General features: G+C 39.5%; 1 protein-coding gene across 4 annotated transcripts in view; it reads right to left on the reverse strand.

Annotated features, from left to right (window-relative positions):
* Positions 1-20116, reverse strand: part of DAAM1 (dishevelled associated activator of morphogenesis 1) — a 183223-nt gene that overhangs the window by 24732 nt on the left and 138375 nt on the right. For 2 of the 4 annotated variants that reach the window (XM_055289210.2, XM_055289209.2), the window contains exons 13-18: positions 17440-17627; positions 16621-16920; positions 16208-16315; positions 9706-9735; positions 7924-8030; positions 174-258 (exon numbers count right to left, since the gene is read on the reverse strand). In XM_055289210.2, the coding sequence (XP_055145185.1) occupies positions 174-258; positions 7924-8030; positions 9706-9735; positions 16208-16315; positions 16621-16920; positions 17440-17627 (818 nt within the window). The remainder of the gene's footprint in view (positions 1-173; positions 259-7923; positions 8031-9705; positions 9736-16207; positions 16316-16620; positions 16921-17439; positions 17628-20116) is intronic. The other 2 variants (XM_055289211.2, XM_063644553.1) reach the window with 1 other exon arrangement.

Consider the following 20116-nt stretch of genomic DNA (forward strand, 5'->3'; position numbering starts at 1 on the left):
TGAGAGAATAAGGTCATTAAGTTTCCTAACAGAGTCACATGGGAACTTGGTTCAGCCTCCTCAATTCATAGATGAGGAAATGATCCACTGGCAACAACTGGATGTTCTCAACATCCCTCTCCCTGTTGATGGTCGCTTTTCACTTCTGCTCTCAGATACATCTGGTAGCTTACCTGTTCCAACATGTCCTTGGGCAGATCTTCCTGTTCGTCCATTGTTAGAATTGCCCGTTTGATTTCATCATTGGATAATTTCAACCTGGAGAAAGAATATTTTGTTATTAACTATATTGGTTTGAGTATTAAAATTTAACATAATTCATTTTGCTACCCCAGCTGCTGATTTTCAAGTACTTTTTTCTCAAAATCTCTCAGTGAAAGCTTATTTCCTGACAATATTGCACCTAAAAATAGGACTTTAAAACTGCTTTAACATTCTTTCAGGGCTTTGTAATGCTCTGCTGACACAGAGCACAAAGCTGCTATGTTCTACGATTTAGTTTCCTTAAGCAAGGGATTGGAAGATTAGAATTAGGGAAAATACCCATACACAATTGTTTTCTTTCACATTTAGGATCCATGAATTGCAGGCGGGAGGACAGAATTAAGTTTCTGACCTGTTTATACGTCAGGAGTGTTTAAAGTTTGCTATCAAGTAAAGAATGGATTTTGAGAAGTTTAGAAACTACATGTTATTGTTAAAAAGTTGAGCAACAGATAATATGCAAAGTAAAATCTGCAAGTACTTCATAGTTAAGGCATTTTTTTAATAGATGGAGAAACTGGGGCCCAGAATGGCCAAGTGATTTGTCCAAGGTCAAACGTAAAAAACGACAGTAACCACAAACCCACGACTCTTGATTGCTAATCTCAAACTCTTTATACAAATATTCCTTATCTAGTTAATGTCTCATAGGGAAAGATTTAAGCAAAAATACAAATCTGTTTTCTCTTTTTCTGTCTACCATCAACATAAATGATTTACTAATTTAATCAGGAATATGTGTCTTGATTGTCAGAACAACAAAGTATTGACTGTAAAATATAAAATATAATGTTAAAATGTATTTTTATTAGATATAACAATAGTCTTACCCAGGGGAAAAAATCTTGATCACATTATTAGCTGCAACAAGAGAATCACTCCTTTGTTTAATTTGTAAGCATCAGACCCAGACTTTTCCTTTTCTTTGACAGAAATGGGGTCTCACTATGCTGCCCAGGTTGGTCTTGAATTCCAGGCCTCAAGTAATCCTCCTACCTTAGCCTCCCAAAGTGCTGGGATTACAGGCGTGAGCCACCATGCCTGGTCTAGACTTATTTTTAAAATCTTACTTCCTTATAGCCTATAACTAATGTGGCATATTAACATGATTTGTTCTTTTAGTCTATGCTCTTGAAAAAGCACATATTTAAGACTGGAGATAAAGATGTAAACACACAAATATAGAGCAAGATGTGCACATGTCACATGCAACTTTTGAAGTAGGGGCTTTGGTGTGAGACAGGTTGGGCCCCAGTCCTGTCTCCGATACTTCCTGGTCAGTGTGACTAGGGCAAAAAATTTTTATTAAGCCTCAGTTTCCTCATCTGTAAAACAAGGATAGTAATAACTACATAACTGCATCCCTCCAGGCCCTATGCCCCACCAAAAAAAAGGGATTGTGTTTGTATGTGTGCACATGAGGATTAAGCAAATGAATGCACGTAAAGTGCTTAGCAAAGTTCCTGGCCATAGAAAGAACACAATAAACTATATGTACGTTCTACAAGGCAGACTTTTTTATACTAGAAAAACAAAGTAGCAGTACCTTTGTATCCTTAATGTTCATATGCAGCTAAGAACCCATTAAACAGTGCTTAGTATGGTAATTATGATCACTTTCCAAAGCACTGTCATACCCACTATTTCACCAGTGTTTCCTCTCTGTGTATGACACCCATGAGGCCTGGGAGTACTAAGAAGGAAATAGAAGATGAGGTCCTTATTTTAACAGTGATTACAGTCATTGGGAGAACCAGATGATAAGCCGAAATCCTCAAGACACAAAGGTGTGTAAAGCACACACTCACCTATGGGCTTGCAGATGAAGATGAGGGCTGAACAAGTGAAAGCGTGCACTCAAAGGCAGCGAAAGAGAAGGGAAGCCCCAGGTGAAGCTGGATCCCCACCAAGGATGCCTCTGGCTTGTCTTTTTCTCTAGATTTGGGACCTGATTATGTTAAAACCATCCATCTTGCTATTTAAACTGAATGTTATTTCATGTGCCATTAAGTAGGGAAGAGAAGGAAAAAATTTGGGAATCTTACTGTACTAATACCATTCTCTCCTATTTCATGTTCTCAAACCCAAATAAAGCATCTAGGCAAAGTGCATAATTGTTTAAGCTGACAAATTAAGGCCCGTTTTGTCACCTCATCTGAGCTGTGGTGCCATTATAACCTCTATGCCGTTACAGCAGCCCTTGCCCTGGCAGACTTCTTCAGATGGTTTTCGTCATTCTTGGGACAATCATTGCCTCATGAACATGTTCCCAGAATATCGTGTTAGAAAATTCCCCCTACTTAAATGGAACAATTTAGCTAAGTTGTCACGGGTAAAGTATACAACAGGGAAACCCAACTCGCAGCATCAGGGCCTCAACTGAGTAGCCCTAGACTCCAGGACACTAGAGGCCCTTGAGCCAATTTAAGTCCAAACACCATTGTGTGGCCATGCAAGGCCAAGGAACAGTAACAATAGGGAGGGCTGAAACTGCCACTAATGAAAACCAACTGGCTGTGAAAACATCTATAATCACGAGGAGAGCTCTGCTTATAAGAAAAAAAATAAATTAGTTCTGTGTCCTTTTCACACCGAGTTGAAGAAACCATTTTATGGTGTAGTTCTGCTGAGTCCTTCTGTTTTGCATTTAAAAGAAAAGGAGTTGAAAATCAGAGTGAGAACAATACTTGAAGTATCAGATTTACATTTCATTAGCTCCCCATATGGAGCACAGAACTTCTTGCTTTTGAAATTGTATATATTTATGCTCCTCAACCCCCAGAGGCTGTCTGGACTAAACACTAGCTCTAATTCAAAACAATTTTGGTTTCTCTTAATGTGGCCCACAAAGAGACTGGAGACTTAAATGGCTAGTACTTAAGAAAATCTACCTGTCAACATAATGCCATGCATGCGACCTGTTGGATCAAAGAAACCCTACCTTAAGGGAAAGGGGAGACAGGTACCCCACCCTCAGGGATGGTTCTATAGGTTGCAGAGTTCTTAGTATCATCTGTCATCCACAGAATCATTCTCTAATCTCTGTAATTAATTGCTTTTAAAGCTTGGCAGTGTTCTGAAGTGCTAGAGGGTGGCAACTTTTGAGATATCTACTCCAACTTTCTTTACAAGGCAGGAAACAAACCAGCCATCTTAAAACAGTATTCAACGCCAGGTTGCTCTATTCAAGTATTTCAAAAATTTGCCAAGAGAATTGGAACATCCAGGCGTAATTAAAATAAGTTAAGAATGGATGGCTAGATCAGCCTTAGCTCTGCTTCAGTGGATTTAGGCCAAATCCCCCTACTTTAGAGTAGCTTTTTGTGGTTTACTACACCCAGGCTGCTGTGCTAAGTGAGCATCTGGAAAAAAAGAACGGCAGAACACTTCATAAAATCGTGTTTTAGGTGGGTTCATTTTGCAATATAAACCTGCTTCCAAGTTTCTGTCTCCCCTGCCGCCACCCCCAGGCCTTTGGCAGAGAGGTCTGTTTTAGGGAATAAAACAGAGTAAATTTTAAATTGCTACATGTCACCCATACACACATACACAGTAGAAAAGTTGCTTATTCCCTGAGGACCTGAGGAATGTCTCTAAGATGTGCCCATTCTACTCTCTTCCCATGAAAGGTATGGTCCCTGGTGCCCTGGAGCTCCCCATTCAAATGCACACCTTTTAGGCCATCTCTTTCTGAGAGCTTCGAATGATTTGGTCACTCATGCTGCAAATATCCTACTCACTCAGGCATGGGGAGTGCTGGCGCCTCCTCCCTGCCTTGGCCTCTTTCCAACTGCCTGCTTGGCTCCAGACAAAGCTGTGGCAGGTGCCCCTGATCAAAAGGTCCACTGACATTTGTAAAATACGAAGAAGACCTTTAAGGTATAATCTTAAATACTGTGAACACAAGTGTTCATTAAAATATAGCCCATGGAATACGCTACAGGCTTTCACTGTGGTGAACTTTGGTGTAATGATGGCATTGCCAGGAAATAAATCCCTAGACAGCAAGATAAGAAATAGAGAAGTTCACCAGCCTCTGGGAATGAACTAATCAGGAAAGAAAGATAGTGTGAGAAGGTAGGAAATGCTGACATAGAAACATTCTTATTTATTGTTCCCAAGCACAAAATCAGCCTTCAAGGGCTTCTTCATCTCTCTCGAGGCTGTCGGCTGTCGTTAGTCATCAGGTCTCACCTGGACAACAGAGGCCCTTATCTGATGGCTGCCCTGGTCCAGCTGTTAACCCCTTCTAACCTGTCCTGCGAAACCAAAAGACCAAACTAAAAAACCTTGTTAAACAAACACACAGTGTCCTCCTACTGAACAAATGGCACCAGTTCTGATCCCATGGATACATAAATAGGACACTGACTGGGCAGCTCCCATGCAGGCACCCTTCCCGGGGCTGCACACATCCTAGGAGGAATTCTCACAAGCCGCTGCAGGGCTGCTACCCTCATGATCTTCATTTTATAGATGAGGAGGTTATGAAGTGATCCTGGGCTGACTCATGCCCTTATAAGCGCACAATGCCTGAATCTCAGGCTCTCCTGCCTGGTTTCATTCGATCCAATTGATAATTCTCTGCCGGGATTGCAGGGCTCTCTTTACTAGCTGTGCTTATGTCCTGCCCACATCTTTGCTGCTGCACGCCTCCTTGACACCACCTTCCCGGCCCCCCTTCTTGTCATATAACAGTCCTCGCCTCTGAGGACCACTTTCTACAATAAGCCCTGCTGGTGCCCCTCCTACATGGCTGAGCTCCGTGTCCTTCAGTCAGACCAGTGTAAGCCCTGAATTGCGCACGAATTTTCTCACAGGTGTCATTTTTCTTCTCCAATTAGCCATGTGCTTTCAAAGGCAGCAATGTTATCTTAACTTTTGGTATACATCCTATGGCACTCAGCACAGTGCTGGGCAAAAAAATGCTCCAAAGTGGTGACTAAGAGAAAAAGTATTGAACATGTTTTCCTATTTCTTTCTCCTTTTATGTCCCCAGCTCCTTTTGTGCATAGTAATAAATTGCCAACAAAAAGAGAAGAATGAAAAGTAAACTGCTGATTGGTTAAAAAACTAAATAAAATACAAATTATAATTAAATCTGCTTAATTTTTTCACTTTTACCACAACATTTAACATGTCATTCTGTGCTTTCCTGATGAGAGAGTAAAACAACTGACCAGTGAGCACAAAAGGACGGGGCACTGAATCATCCATGGGAGAGAGGGCTTCAGATCCTGATCAATGCAGCCCAATGGCCAGCAGGTCAAACGGGACTCAAAATTACTTTGTCACACACACTTTTAAATTGTGCTCACTGTAATAACACTTATACACTAAACTTGATTTTAACTGATAATCTGACAGATACAAGGCCAGTTCTTAAAACTATCTTAAGATAGTTTAGATACATTCAAGTTCTAAGTCACCTCGAAAGTGTCAGGGCCTAAGGCAACAAGGAGATTTACATACCACAAATATGAACTAATTCCCTCAATAACAGACTGAGAAATTTGCCAGAAAGAGATGTAACCTTATCTATATCTAGTGTAATTACCCTGGTTGGTACTTAGTACTACTGAATCATCTGTCAATAAGGAACGAGGTCACAGTTTTTACTCTAAAGGCATTTCAACGCTATAGAAATCCTGTGACAGCTCCCTTTGTCAAGTGTTTTAAAGCATTCGTCTGGATGGCACGAGCATAAAATATAGAGAGAAATTCTAGGATGTAAAAAAAACTCCACAACTTTCCCCAAGTTAATTTAATTTTGCTACTAGGGATACTACTTATAAAAAGGTAACAAAACAGATTGTTTACACTGTATAGCAGTCTTCCCTTACTGGAGGGGAATATGTTCCATGACCCCCCAGTGGATGCCTGAAACTGTGGATAGTATTGATCCTTACATAGACTATGTTTCTTTTTCTATACATACATACCTAGGGTAAAGTTTAACTTATAAATCAGGCACAGTGAGAGATCAACAATAACTAAAAATAAAATAGAACAATTAAAACAATATATTGTAATAAAAGTTATGTGGATGCAGTTTACCTCCAAATATCTTGTTGTAGTGGACTGTGAGTAACTGAAAATGCAGAAAGGGAAACTGTGGATGGGGGGGACTACTGTAGAAGAAAAATAAGTAGACCTTCAAGTTATTTTAAGTGGTGGCTTCCGGAGGCAGATATTTTATCTAACCTGAGCATAGTTCATGGAACAAAAGTCAGAATAAATACAGGGTATGGCCATTTACACAGTTTTCAGCCAGAGGCAGAAATAAAATGCTAACAGGATGGTTCAGGTTACCTTACTAGTTGCATTAAAATTCAAAGTTCTCACTAAGGTTAAATTTCTCTTCACTAAAAAAAACATTTGCTCCCTGAAGTAATACATATCTGGCTAAGAATCAACTTCCATGAAAACCAAGCACCAGCTCTTTGTGTTATAAGAAATTCATCTAAGAACATCTAAATAATAGGACTACTGCTTTCCCTCTCTTCGTAGTCCCTGAAAAAGAAGTCACCTTATACTAGCCTCAATGCATATACAACATTCCTTCCAGAATGTAACTTATCTTTAAAGCCCCAACACTCAGGATTCTTTACATCTTCACTCACTCCATAAGCATTAGGTGTCTTTGCCTAATGTGAAAGTTCCTTTTACAGAAAAGAAGAAATTAGATACAGAAAAGCTATCTGAGGCCGGGCGCGGTGGCTCACGCCTGTAATCCCAGCACTTTGGGAGGCCGAGGCGGGCGGATCACGAGGTCAGGAGATCGAGACCATCCTGGCTAACACGGTGAAACCCCATCTCTACTAAAAATACAAAAAATTAGCCGGGCGAGGTGGCAGGCGCCTGTAGTCCCAGCTACGTGGGAGGCTGAGGCAGGAGAATGGCGGAACCCCAGGGGGCGGAGCCTGCAGTGAGCCGAGATCGCGCCACTGCACTCCAGCCTGGGTGAAAGAGCGAGACTCCGTCTCGAAAAAAAAAAAAAAAAAAAAAAAAGAAAAGCTATCTGAAATGCCCAGAACAACCTGACAACATTGCCTGAAGCTGCAATCAGATTCCAGGCTCCCAAATTTCCTTTCCTCTTTTCAAGTTCCAAGGCTGTGATGGTTCACTAATTATGAGAAAGATTTCTGAACAGGGCTGAACAGGATAAATTAGCATTTCACAGAGGTTTGAGATTTACATATCCTTTTAGCTATAAAAATGCTCAAAAAGAGCATGAAATCATATAACCTTGAAATGAAAAAAGGTGACATTAGAAAGCAAAATAAAACAGTCTTCATCTGTTGGTCCTGATTCTGTGACAGTGCTACTAAATGACCAAAATATCTCTAAGGCCAAGAAGTGTAAATAAAAGTCAAGTCCATTTTACAGGCTTTCTGGGAAGAAAAGATTGACTTAGGGTGTTCTGCCTTTACATTTAGAGGTCTGTGGAAATTAAACTTTGAGAAAGAAGGCATCCAGCTCTGATATGTTCCACTAGGGAAAGTAAGCACCAAGAGCTGTTCTCATTTTAACAGAAGGGGATCCAAAGAACTGTACCTCAGCAGAGTACAATTAAAACAAAATCACTAACATGTGGTTTTGAGCCACAGAATGGAAATGTTGGTCCTACTAGAAATGTTTATTCAACATCAACAATACCTCGATAGAAGGATGTTGCAATTCTGAGCTCTCCGACCATCAATCACCGAAAGCTCTTTGACTTTAAGTTTGGAACTCAGAGTGTCATCAATGGCATCTGCTTCTTTCTGTAAAGAGCACGAAAGAAATCCATCAAAGTCCAACAGGGACATTCAGACTTCAGAAACACACTTTCCTTTACATTGTTGTTCATACACACATACACACACTCGTATACACATGGGCAAGGCTGAGATGGTGAGGTGGGGAGTGTGGAGAATGGTGGAATTGAAACAAAGGCTACAGTCTAGTTGGTAAATAATAAGAAAAGCTGACCACCCACATTTGAAAAAGCATTATTTGGAAGAACAAAGTGCTTCTAAGTTGAAGATGCTAAGTGTGCATAAATTATCAGTGAGTGGTGCCCTCCTTTTGTCCCCCAAATTCCTATGGATTGCAGACAGAAGAACTGTCACTATGAATCAGGCTCAGCTGAGGCTTGCCATTGCCGGTCCAGCCACTTGGAAGGCCCAGCCACTTGCAAGGCCCATTCACCCCAGAACCATTTGCATCGTGAGCACTCAAAAAAGCTAAACGATAAAACCTCCCAAACATCTTCATGTACAACAGGAAGCTCCCAAAGCCAGATGGCACCTTTCATTACTCTGGAGCCTGATGGACAATGGGAAGGGGCAGTTTGAGGCATGAGTTCAGTTATCTGAACTAACAATCAAAGGCTACTTGCATATTCAGTATAGAAATCCGTAAGCTATGATGGCCAGTTATAATTTCAGGTGGAACAGACAAAAAATATGTATAATATACTTTTAGAGTGAACTGAGCATCAGGAGTATTGGTAATAATAAAAAGTTCAAGGCTAACTTGATAAATAGCAAGTTTGATTTCATTAGCAGTGAGAATCAATTAAAAAGGTTACAGTGTTTTAAAAATGTAAGAAAACTGATTATTAAGTAGCTCTTTCTTTTGCAAAGTTGTATCTACATTTTACACAAAGATAAAGAATCTTAGCTGAATTATTCATTCAACTTACCTACAGAGTTTCCTCATTTGATGAGGGGGCTGAATTAAAGTAGTACCTCTAAAGTCTGTTTAAGTTCTAAAAATTCTACGTACTTTCCTACTAAGCCTCGTGAATTTATAGAGAACATCAAACATTATCAGTTCTACGAACTACAAAATCTTGGATCAGACTGCTGTTTTTAACATGAGTCTGTACTACTGTTTAAATTTTGCAGCTTAAAGAGAAAATGAATTTGTAGTGACATGACTGCAATCTGGCTTGCTCAGACACTAAGCATATCAAGCATCTAAATTCAACTGCAGCCTATGCAATCTATAAAAAGTACTTGATAATTATCAGAAGACAATACTCCAAATCTTATATACACCATCAAGCCTTTTTCAAATATTTCCCACTCAGGAATTAGGAGGAAAAAAACAAACAATTATGTAAATTATTATACCAATAACGGTAGCATTAAAAAAAAAAGTAAAGAAACCAAAGAACTCTAGAACTGTGTAACAGTTTAGAAAACAAAGGCAATATGGAATTTATAATATGAGGCACTAGGTGATCAAATGTCAACTGTCTCATGCTAAAATTTCAGGTGAACCTCTAGATACTCATTTAAGAGTTGAAATCCAAAGTGGAGTTACCTAGGCATTAGATTACACTATGTAAAAAATAAAAACAAAAACAAAACCCTGGGTAATGAAGAGATCTCAAGCTTACAGTGAGCCAAGGAGTTATATTAAGCAAGCTTTAGGTAGTAGCTCACTTACCTGCTTGGAGTTACTGTTCACAAAGAAATCCTACAGCCATGGCAGAGGCATGGAAAAGGCAAATCAGATATATGCAGTTCAGAAGTCACAGCAACAAATGGGCAAAAGTCAAAGCAGTCAAGGAAACAAGTGATGTAGGGTAAGAGATGATTTATGCCCCTGGGATCATCAATGAGAGTTGATGAAGATGAGAAAATTTGGCTGAATACCATGAAGAGCACAATACTAAGCATTGAGGGTAGAGAAAGACGATGACATCTGCTGTACCCAATTTTCAATGGTGGAAAATCAAATTCAGAAAAGACAGGGCTTAAAACACCTGAGAAAGACCCAAGCTGGGAAAGGAACAAATCCTCTTTGAAATGACCACTGGCTCCATTTATTCAACATGATGATTTTACTTGAAGCAGGAGAATATCAATCAATCCCATCAACTTGAGGAAACTATTCCTACTGTTAATAGGAAAACCAAAAATACATAAATAAATAAATAAACTTTTTTTTTTGATGGAAATAACCTCCTGTCATCTTGTGTTATAAGGAAGGATTGAGAAAAGACAGGTTGAACAACTCAAGTCAGTAATATTAACCCTCAGCACCCCTATAAAGTGCAAATAATGCCTGTAGGTGCTACAGGTAGGTATGAGGAAAAAGAACATGCAATTAAGAGAAAATCAGTGATATGTGTGTTGTGCAGCCATTCGTGGCCCTGTCCTAACTGCCCCAGGACTGTTCAAGCATACAAGGTCAACAGTCTCTTCTGGAAATAGTTTTTAGAAAAGACTTGGAGTGAAAAAGGGAATGAGGAAGAGGTAACTGACATGCTGTGAGAAAGTTACAGCATATGTTGCATATTTTTGCAATGCTGAAATGAATAAGGCTTTGGTGTGCAAAACACGCCCCAGTTTTCGGGCCAACAGCTTGCACAACCAGCATTTGCTCAGCAGATTCCTTAAGGTCTCATTGGTCTCAGCAGCATTGCCAAGGCCAATTTTACACAGATGAGCTGTTTCACATAATTCCTCTAGTGGGAAACAGAATGTGTCCTCCCCTTGCTCTAGCCATACAAGGGGGGACTGCTTTTCTAGAATGGCATTTAAAAAACAATGGATACTCCTCTGATATCCCAGTTTTCTTTTGTCTCTGTTATAACTGCCAAGTTGTCTACTCTGAAGCTCCTTAGGACTTTTCCTGTAAAAGCAGTTTCCTTTCAAGGGCAAAAGACTATGGCGAAGTGAACTCCATGAAGTCATCTTAACCTATTTTTTTTCTCTTAAAGAGAGAGTTGCTAGTTGAACTTAGATTCTGCTCTTACTGTCTGACTCTCAAAGAAGAAACTTTTTTGAAGTTCACTGGCAACTCATCCTATTTTATGAGTTCCCAGTGTCAGGAAATTAAGACTTCTGACCTCTAGTGTAGAGGCCTGTGGAATCAGGCAACTGTTATTTACCGGGTGTGTGGCTTGGGGCTCAGTCTATCTGTCTGTAAAATGTGGTTAACAAACAACTGATTGGTATGAAGATTAAACATGACAATCATGTAATGCGTTGTGTATAGTACCTGACACATAGGTATCTGACACATATATATGAGCTCTGTACTTGGAAGCTACAATAATACAATTATTTCAGCTTTCAAGCTGATGATCAAGTCCACTTATTCCCCTTTTGCTCTGCTTTCAGTTGAGCTGAAAAAACAGCTGGTCAAGATCTCCAATTTGTGACCACCATCAGCAATAAGTGTAATAGTTAATAACTATGTAATACATTTTCTTTCTAGAGGTGAGGATGAAGAATGCCAAGCAAGAGTTTCTTCAATTATTACCCTAAAGATTCCACTTCTTTAAAAGTCCTTTACTTGGCACATCAGAAATAAAATCATAAAGCTTATGAGTTTCATTCAAAGGGGCATGTTAGAAATAATGATGCTTCCAGGCCTATTTCAAGTAGGTGAACATTCTTTTTGAAAGCTTATTCACTGAAAAATCAGAGAGAAGTAACAAAAGATACTTCTAATTGGCTTGGGTCAAATGTGGTAGAATCACTTATATTTGGCTTCACCTAACAGGATGTCTAGTTTTTCCAGGCAATTTCTGGCATAAAGCTTAGGGCTTGGAGTATAAATAGGAAGTTGGGACTTGCATTTTCAGGAAGCAGTGCTGATAGTGCTACAGATTGAATTCCACAATGGGATAATGACTCAACACTTCACAGATAATCATAACTTTTACATGAATGGTTTTTAATCTTTTGGAGACTTTTGTAAATCTGGTAAAAATTACGAATCTCTATCCAGGAAAATTCATACACTATATTTATATAAAAACCTGCATCTGATTAACTCTTAACCATGAAGCTCAGTTACAGAACTTATATTTGGTCTTAAGAAAAAGAAAAAAAACCACCACTATTTATATTTCTCTCCTCTGTTTTCATGTGCCATGGCTAAGGATCAAGCCTACTGAAATAAATATCTTAAATCATAACATTTTTCAATGTGAAAATTATATCTATAGAATAAAAACTGTAAAGAGAATAAAAAAGGAAAATTCTTTGATAAGTTATAAAAAATCAGAAGATATCACTGAATGCTCTAAATGGAGCCCCCAAAATGTCTTGTGTATTACATATAAGCAGGAGAGGTTGGATCCTGGAGCCTGAGACCACAGTTATTCTTTGTTCCTAACCCAGAGTAGAGGCTTTGAAAAGTTTTACAATGTGATGACAATAGGATCCTTAAGGAAGGGCTGTCCTCAAGCAAAGACCAGGGGGAAGGAAGAGATAGTGAGCTGTGAATTTGTTGCTACAGAGATATGACTCCCTTTAGGTAAATGTAGTGCCTTTAGCTCATTTCCCCTCTATTCAATTGTATGGATAGAGAGAAATGAATTTATAGCATCCAGGGATGAAAATTTCCCATAAAACGGAGATGAATATTGTTTCATTGTACCTGAAAAGTACTGCTATGCAATGTGCTACCATTTAAATCAGTCTTTTGTGGCTGAGCTGGAAATCATGTATAATATAGTTTCAATGAGAAAAAGAGGACCTGAGATTCAAGACATTGACTTTCAAATGAACTTTTGGAATGTGAGTGGAGAAATAACTGCCTGATATTAGATCCCATTTCATGTGGCACATAAGCTTACATAATCAGCTCTGCACACCTTTGATAGTTACACTGAAAAAAATTCTGAATAGGAGTAGTCTTGTTCTTAAAGCTGGAGTTATAGAAAATCCTATACAAAGTCCGACATTTATAATGAATAAAAACCATGGGGAAGAACAAAGTGAAATTGGGAATTATGTCCCTTTGGAGTTACTAAATACACACCAAGCCATGTTTTTATTATCTATAAAATACAAATATCTACTCATAGAGTTGGGGGTGAGCATTAAGGAAGAAAATAAGTATAAGAGCTCCTTGAGAACTAAATCTTAAGGTTGATGAGATTGGGAACTGTGCATATCATACTTGGCATCAGGAATGTAATGGATGCTTGATGTTATCATCTTGTAGTCCATATTATAGTTATTTACAGCTTTTTCTCATCTCTGCTTTTATATTATAAGTTACACTGTGGGCCTGTGCAAAAATTGAACACATTTTCATCCTTTGAAGTACTTTGTATACAAAGCAGACAATATAAGTTCTGATTTTAATGATTCCTCAAATCAACTGGATATATTTTATGCAGATATGTGTAAGCGTATATGTGTGTGCATATACATGTATGTTTGTATATATCCCCTAAGTGTCATTTCTCAGTATTCATCTAAATTATACTAATCCGATATTACTGAGATTTTTCCAAAATCTTACTCTGTGCAGGGTTCCTGTTGCATGCATACAGGTAATGGTATTCACGCCACTACCTTTGTAATGTTCCTTTGCCTCTCTGAGAATTTTATCTAGCCAAACAACTGGCTGAAGTCCAGAGAGTTTGAACAGGGTGTCATGACTCTGGAGGGAGGAAAGACGAGACATCATGGAAAAAAAAAAGATCCCCAGTATTCATTTGGGAGTAGAAAAGAGGGCAGTTCAAGTGAATTATATAATGCACTGCCAAGACTGAAATGAAAATGCATAGGTCTTGAGTATTTCCATTGGTCATGAGATAAGGGGACATTCAATGACAGGCACCCCATTTCCTTTACTGTGTCCTATATATTCCAACTAAAGTGTCCACATCTTTGGATTTTCTATCAGAATTCAGTAATTTCAATAAAATGGCTCAAATTATCCTTATTTAGAAAATACATTTACAGTTTAAAAATTCTCATTTCAAATTCTTGCACCAAAAGGGAAAACCTACTTGAATTACTCAAGCTGATCAGGTATGCTGAAATTTTTCTCCAGGAAGTGCTATTGAAAATATGGTCACAACTGATTCTACTTACTGGTCTACTTAGTGTTAAGTATAACTGAAATGTTCTGGACTCTCCTGACTGGAATGCCTACTGATTACTTAAACAGTGTTGGTTGCTAGGAGACAATTACCCAATTGCTAGGCTTTCTGCAATCTTGTCTCCCAGAGCTCTTGAGAACTGTCCACATATCTGTCCCAGAGCATTTTGGCAGTATCCTTCTGCACCTTCTGCTGAAAGCCAGTTAATTATGAGTCTTGTAAACTTAGGTCTTTCAACCACCTGCCTTTATAATAAATGCAACCCACATGCTCAGACTTGAATAGCATCATTTGGAACAACTGCTGCTTTTCCTTCCTTTAATTTACTTCTCTACGTTCTCAAATCTTCATATTAGGCAACCAGCATGGAAAAGTATCAGTGATCAAAACTGAAGTGGGAAAGCAATGGGACATGTAGCCAGGTAAGAAGATTATTTGAATTATCAGGAAATTTGCTAAAATGGCTCAAGATTCCATGTCAACACCAAGGAGACACCTTCTCAGGACAGCAGACAGAGAAAGAGGCAGCATGTTGCAGCCAATCAGGAATGAGTCTGGTCACAGTCCCTGCCACGTGACGACTCTAAAGACAACTTTTGTCCTTTGAAAGATAAATTGTTTTGCTTTCTATTGGCCAATGCCTTATCTTCATTGTGTTTTTTTCATTTTCCCTTATTTGGTGTGCCTAACATTGCCCAAGTTTGCCTTTCTACTTACAGTATGGGTGGGCAGCTGAGGGCTCCTGTCGTAAGGGTTCATGTCACTATGGCAGGCAACGGCCTCTATTTTTGTATTTTATTAAACTAGCATAAAAGGCATTGCAGAAGAGCTTTCCCTTTCTTAAGGAAAAATATTCATTTAAATACTGGCTTTTTTTTTCGCCCCATTTCGGATGTATCAAAGGCCATTTTGAAAAACAAAACAAAATGAAACAAAAAACCCTTAGTTTTTGTTTCTCCCCCTTGCCTGAGTCCATCTACTCTTTTGGTGCTCAGTATTTCTTTTCTGATACACTCTTTCTTGGGGACTAAGCCAAGGAAACCAACTAGGAAGTCTGCTGCTTGTTTAAGGATGCTCCACCCATGATTCATCTGGGAGTTAAGGGCCTCTCAGTAAAGCCCAAGGAAAGCCCCGTAAGAGGCCCAGCATTCGTGTGTTCCTGTTTAGGACGAACTCTGTTCTCTCCATCATTCCACTTCTTCAGTCATACTTAAGAATCTTTCTTCTCACACTACTGGACTCAAGTTTTCTCTTCTCAAGGCTTTGATTATTTGGGATCCTACTCCACCTTTTCTTTTTTCTTCTGAAACTCTCCAGACCTGGCCACCTTGCTATGTTCTTCTGGTCTAACTTTAAGAGGCTCTATCATGATGCCCTCTTGAAGAGCAAGAGGTACCACACAGATGTGACTGGGGCTCACATAGTGATGCCTTGTCAATGTTGAGTGCCAGCAGGCACCAAATCACATGTTTTTGCTACCATTACAAAAGCTTTGCTCACTTTTCAGTAGCATCTCTGGTCATATTTGCACCATTGCCATCTCCCCACTTGCTCGGTCTTTACAACCCCACTTCTTTTCATGACATATAGTAAAAACTCCTAAGTTCCATCTACTGGCCAAATTATAGTCACTTAAAAACCTCCGTACTTCTAAAAATTCCATCCATTTCACAAAGAATTCTGCTTCAAATGGTAACCATTTGATATGTATTTTTAAAAAATTCAGATGAACCAAAATAGCTTTAGATACAAACATTGTGGGGTGACAATTTAAGTTATTTAACTCTTCTACTTTCTCCTGGTGAACCATTTTGACTAAATACAAGTGACAGCATACAAAACTCTTTACACCAATAGAGACAAGGTCTTAGACATATACCAGATATGAAACTCCCTAACAAGGAGCTTATATACCTTCAACTGTTCACATACAACTGACAGGCACTTGGACGGGGACATGGACATGCACAGGGTAGATCCAACAGCCTAGAATTCACATGCCTGTCACATCACGGCCATGCCTCAAGGGCCAGGGATCATGCATACGACATGATTTTTCTACCTTTTTGGTGTCTGGAGGGCATATGCTGTTACCTGCTGTCTTTGATAGGCAGAGAAGGTTCTTTCCAGGTCTTCAAGATCTAGAATTTTGAAGACTTTTGTATCATCAATTTCGGTCCATACTGTTCCTTCCAGTTTGTTCTAGAAACATCAATGTAATAAGTGCTATAGTTTACAGTTATAAATAAAAAGAACAGGCATGGTTATTTAAAAAGTGCTTCTATCCCAAATTTTTCAGTCTACCAGACACTCAAAGTGAGCGGGTTTCAAACAATGTGTCATTTATTTCAGAAGCTTTATCAGTTAAATATCTGAGCTAGTGAGAACTCTGGGTCCACACTAGAAAATGAAATCATTTAACAGCCAGGGCTGTTTTCCCTTTCAGTGATAACACAATGAGCTGCTAATGCTATCCATTAGAGGGAAAACTGGAACAAATGGCTCACCTCGGGCAGTTTAGACCAGTTGAAGGATTTCAGGGCATTTGTGGGCTGAGGAATGCTTTTCTTCTTGAGTGCCAGGCCCATTGGAGCACCAGGAGGTGGCATGATTGCCCCTAAGGGAGGAGGCCCTGGGGGAGGAGGAGGGCCACCTGGAGGGAGGGGAGGTGGTGGAGGGGGAAGCATCCCACCTGGTAGAGGTGGGGGTGGTGGGGGAGGAAGGAGAGATCCAGGCATAGAGGAAGGAAAGGGCCCTCCCGGTGCTCCAGGCGAGGGTCCACCTGGGATTGAAGCACAGACAGCCCTCTGAAAAGATAAAAATAGGAAAAGAAAGATCAATGGAAGAAGTAAATTCATTGAATGATTTAAGAGTCTATAACTTTGCCTAAAATGTATATTATTGAGAAATTCACCCTTCTGAGAATGTTTAAAGGACCGGTAAAGTCGAATGGACTCTTTTGGGCCTTCATGGACTCCATTGCATCAACCTTTGTACCTGACACTCAAGTACTTGTCTGGGATGCATTCATATCTCTCTCACTTCTTGCACAATCACAGAGAGTCTGGTTTTCATGAAGTCAGTTTTCACTTTAAGAAGCTAATGCAATTTCCTTTGCTCTTAGAGTCGTACAGTATTTAAAAATGCACCCCCAAACAGCCTCTGCTGCCTACATGATAGCAGAGGGAGTGAGTCTCCTAATTGTGATGAATCATGAGCCATTTCAGATTTTATTCCCCCAGTATGAAGTTGTCTACTTAAGGGTGAGGGGCTCTAGGGTCAGTGAGGCCTTGGCAGCTGCCCGTCAGCTGAGCGGAAGACCTCACCCTGCTGAGCTCATGGAGCTGTGCTGTGAGGTCCGCCACCTGCTGCTTGACTTGCTTATGCTCAGTAGTCTCCTTTTCAAGTTTCTCTTTCATTTTATTTAAGGTCTGCATCATCTCTTCCTTCTCTTGAGTCTTGGCATCACATTCTCGTTCTTTCTTTTCCAGTTTCTGTTGTAGCTCATTGTGCTCTACACATGAAAACAATTGGACATGAAAACAGGAGAGTCTTCAAAGCTGAAGCATTTTCTCTAAAAAAAAAATTGACTGAGGATGATGGCAGAGATTATGAGGATCTTTATTAGGTAAATATTATTCCTCTTCTCCATCAAAGGGAGCAACTCAAATGCTAAATGATGTTTGTGCTTGGAGTGGGCTTCGGATGAACAATGTTATTAACTACGTTCTGTAAGAGACTGAAGAAGAGAGCCTACGCTCACAGTTCTAAATACAGAACAAAAGTTTGAGTGACTTCTTGTGGAGGAGAATGGTACCTGTTTGGTAGTTGATTCAGAATCTTGTCATTAAAATGGTCCTTTAGCAACATGAGGAAAAAAATAAATATTCAAATGGCCTCTTTTCACAAATTAGAAATGAGACAAAGAGTAGTTCGGCTTTTATGAGTTAGGTTTGCCAGCTCATGTCCAACCAGCCGAAGGGCTGGAAGGGAGGGTCTCACCTGTGAGGAAGAGCTGCTGTCAGACCCAGGGTTTGTCCCCAGAGGGAATCACTTCTCCCATCTCCCCTCAGAAGGCTACTTGAAGTATTTTATGCTTTCAGTAAACAATTATTAAGGCATATGAAAGCAAATGTTATCATCTCAGTATTAAATATCTTAAGGGGAGTGGGGTCAGTAGAATGCGAAAATCATGGTAAAACAGGGGAGAAAAATATTGACTCTCAGCTGTAGTTTTACTGACTTCCTCAATCCTGCTATAATAAAGCAGGGCATCCAATTCAGCATAATGCATATTCACATTGCCAGTGAATATAAGCTTGCTGAAAGGAGTGATGAGTTTTGGAAAAGAGAATTAACGAAGTTTAGGCTGCGGATTTTTATTTCAAATACATGGCCCCAATTCCTATTCTTTTTATATCAATAAATCCACTAGAGGTATAACCCACTGGGACAGAGCTATACTAATAGAGCTGGTCTCTATTTCTGAATTTGGTAACACATTTAAATTCTTGTTTTCTCTCTCACCTTCTCTCTCCTGAGTTCCCCCAAATTAGAGTTTACAGAGAGGAGTTCAAGCCACTAAAATCCCTGGATTTTGTCAGCAATCCACTTCTACCACTCTGTTGTTGCCTCCTTAACTTCTCCAGAAATATATCTAAAAATGACCTCTCTATATCCCATTTTCCTTCTTTTATCTCCATTTCGTTCTTCTTTCACAATTTCAGGACTAGAAACTTGCCTTCCTCTCACTGGTCATTAGCTTTTGATGAAGCTGGCTGTGTCTCAGAATTATCTGAGAAGCTTCAGCATTTCAAGATTCCCCAGACACTATTCCAGGAAGTCTATTTTGTAGGTAGACTACAGGGCTTAGATGATCCTGATGTATGCCAGGTTTGGGAAGCTCCAGCCTAAATGACTCTCTCCACAAATGGTATCTATTTACCACTCAGTCACTAAGCTTTTATTGAGCACTTCCTGGGTGTGCTGCCCTAAAGAGAATTCTCCCCAAATATTCTCTACCTTTTAGGTCCATAGAACTTCTGTCTCCTTATCACTTCTACCCTTGGACTATTTTATTAAAATATGCCCTCTTTAATACAATTTTGTCACCTGAAGCTTCTAGAAAAAAAACTAACGTTTAACTATAATCTTTCCTCTTTTAGACTCTACCCATCATTTCATTTTAAAACACTAAAACAACGTGTTCCTCCCACTGACATTGGTGATTTTCTTTTGCACCATCTCAGCCACCTAAATCCTGCAACAGTGGCTATCATTTATTGTGCAACTAGCATGTGCCAGACACTATGCTAATGTTCTTATATTTGTTTTGTCATTTAATCTTCACAACCACGCTGTGAGTCAGGATTAATCCTCAGGTTGCAAAGGTCGAGACTGAGGGAGAAGAGAGGAAATGACTTAGCCCATTCACACAGTGAGAAAGGGGGAGAGTTGAGACTCAGACCCAGGGCTCAGCACAGTGCCTGACACATAACAGGCATTCAACAGGTATTCACTAAATGAATGAATGAATGAATGACTCAAAAGCTTACATCCTAAGTGCTCTCCTCAACCTGCACACTTGAGTCTCCATGCTCTAGAGTGTATTCCTAAAATATCCACTCATTGACGATTTTCTCTTTGGTTTAATCTCTTTACCCTGACTTTTAGTCAATGTTTCTATTATTTTTGTAGCAGTTTCTGAAATTTATTTTTTAAAATGCATGTGCAATATCACTTATTTGAGAGCAATCTGAATACATATGAGGAACTCATAACATAACAGGAGTTAGTTCACAATTGGTATTTTCTGATATCAGTTATGGCCCTGCTTTTCTGCTCAGTGGAAATGTGATGAGAGAAAAGGAAATGCTTAGGCATCTCCTGAACCTGCTTTTCAGCACATTAAATACTGGGGTGAATGCTATTTATTTCACTGGCTGTCAGTGAATAACTTGGACAAGGAAAAGGAAGTCAGTTAACCAGTATGGTGAGAGCATG

The sequence above is a fragment of the Symphalangus syndactylus genome, chromosome 8, assembly GCF_028878055.3.
Source record: "Symphalangus syndactylus isolate Jambi chromosome 8, NHGRI_mSymSyn1-v2.1_pri, whole genome shotgun sequence".
NCBI lineage: Eukaryota > Metazoa > Chordata > Mammalia > Primates > Hylobatidae > Symphalangus > Symphalangus syndactylus.